Raw genomic sequence first — 2,298 nt, forward strand, 5'->3', positions numbered from 1 at the left:
TACTGCTACACAGGTCTTCAAAATAAAGGCTTTACACAAATTCTGTGAACCTTGATGGCTATGTATATAATTCTTCCAAATTAAACTCTGAGCTTGATAAATTCTAAGACATGCTGATTCTCTGAAAATAGAAAAATTATTTATACTAACATCGTGACTTCAGTATATACTTAAAAATTATCACCATATAATTTTTAAGTGGCTGTGTGCAGACATGATCACATACAGGCAATTTTTAATGTCTAGCCCTTTCTTCCCATGAATAATACATAATTTTTCTGTTTTCTAACAACGATTGCTGCACATTTTCAATAAACACAGAAGAAATACAGAATATTAGTTTAACTAAACCATCTAAGTTGACAGGAGAACAACCAACCATTTTACCTCCCTTACTGTGTGCCTTTGCAGGTATTCTAGAAATACGAACAGTGGCAGTTGGAATAGTGGCAATCAAAGGAGTGGAAAGTGAATACTTCCTGGCAATGAACAAGTCAGGAAGACTCTATGGAAAGGTATGGATGCAAACTTCTCTTTTATGTACAATCATCACATACAACAATAAAGATATGTATTTTTAGGTGTAGCATCTGTATCATTTGTATAAAATAGATTCCTAACAAATTAAAAGGTATCCTGTACTTATCCCATACATCCCATACTAGGTTTTTATGTCCATTTAATAAATTCAGTGATTAGAGCTTAGATACTTCTTTTAAAATATGAAATACTAAGGGCGAATAGACAAAGCTAAAATATTCAATACTCTGATTTCAGAAGACAAATTTATTTATTAAAAATATTAATAATATGTGGGGTTTATAATGCATATTCTTCTCCCATCTTCCCTAATCTAAGTATTTAAAAAAACACTTACACTTATTTTACTCTATTTTATTATTTACTCTCAACAGAAAGTATGCAATGAGGACTGCAACTTCATAGAACTGATTGAAGAAAACCATTATAATACATACGCTTCTGCAAAATGGACACACAAAGGAAAGGAGATGTTTGTTACATTAAACCACAAAGGGGTCCCTATGAAAGGTAAAAAAACAAAGAAAGAACATAGAGCATCCCACTTTCTTCCTCTGGCAATATCTTAGTCACAAATAATCTATAAAGAACTAGTTCCAGCAGGAAGATTATTTTTAAGACGACAAGATACCAAGAGAGGCTGGAATACTACTGAGAAACTGAACAAGCTGGACTTGCGCATTTATGTTTATTTTTAAGAGACTACATGAAAAAGATTTGAAAATATACACAAAACCAGATTTACTAACTAAAAGTTGTAAAAAATTCTAAAGAGTTGTACAATCGTTATCTTAGTCATTGTAACTGGGTAGTTTCTTAAATTAATTTACCCTGAAGAATAAGTCATGACTTGATTATCTGATAATATTTTATTTAAAAAAACCTATCTGCTTCTTAAATATGGCTGCTATAATAATAATAAGCAGATGATAATGTTGTGTAAAATATGTCAGACTTTAAGGCTGCTGGAATGAGTTGTCAGATTATCAAGTCAATAGTAAGTGTGGAGGCTGAGCAGTATTTTAAATACTCCCCCAAGAAACTGATATCCTATACATAAACTATATGATCAGAAAAAAAATATATAATCTTGTAAATGTTTATTGTTGTATTCAGATAAAAGAGTTAGTTTGGGAAAATTAAGTTTACTCTACTACAAAATGTTCCTATCTATTAAAGAAACAAATACCTAATGCTGCTCTAAAAGATGTTTCAAATAGTGTATGTAAAATAAGAATAGGAATAAATAATGTACTTCATCTCACTTTTCACAAATTAACATTTTATATAACGATGAAGCAAAAATTCAGACATATTAAGGTTTTTTATGTAACATATCCTATCTTTTGTATAATTCCTGTTAGGGCATACAGCTTTCAATATTGTTTTTCCATCCTTATACATGCTTTTTCTGTTGTTACAGCATTAAACTTTATTTTAAGTTGTATTTGAACTTGATTGTTCTAAGTTATTTAAATGTTATTTATAAAAAAAAATACTTATTAAGCTGCATCTGTTTCATATGCTCTTAATTCTAAAGGAATAACAAAATGGTCTGGCTGAGATGCATGAATTTTTTTCTGTGACCAGACACAAAGACTAGTACACAGCTCTCTTGCCAACATACATTGGATGGCAGACAAAAATGACAGCCTGCAGCAAATCGCACAATGGACATCTCAAAAGAAACAATGCAAAAATGTAAAAAATCTTTGCCACATGCTCTTGTGAATTGAATTTAATGGCATGCACAGAGTT

General features: G+C 30.6%; 1 protein-coding gene across 2 annotated transcripts in view; it reads left to right on the forward strand.

Moving 5' to 3' along the window:
• Positions 1-1,670, forward strand: part of FGF7 (fibroblast growth factor 7) — a 30,382-nt gene extending 28,712 nt beyond the window's left edge. Inside the window, exons 3-4 of one of the 2 annotated variants that reach the window (XM_010286846.1) lie at positions 412-515; positions 915-1,131. In XM_010286846.1, coding sequence (XP_010285148.1) covers positions 412-515; positions 915-1,109 — 299 coding nt within the window. In that variant the 3' untranslated portion in view covers positions 1,110-1,131. Of the gene's footprint in view, positions 1-411; positions 516-914 lie in introns of both variants that reach the window. The other variant, XM_010286847.1, reaches the window with a different exon arrangement.
• Positions 1,671-2,298: the final 628 nt, after the last annotated feature.

The sequence above is a fragment of the Phaethon lepturus genome, unplaced genomic scaffold (genome assembly GCF_000687285.1).
Source record: "Phaethon lepturus isolate BGI_N335 unplaced genomic scaffold, ASM68728v1 scaffold15815, whole genome shotgun sequence".
Taxonomy (NCBI): Eukaryota; Metazoa; Chordata; class Aves; order Phaethontiformes; family Phaethontidae; genus Phaethon; species Phaethon lepturus.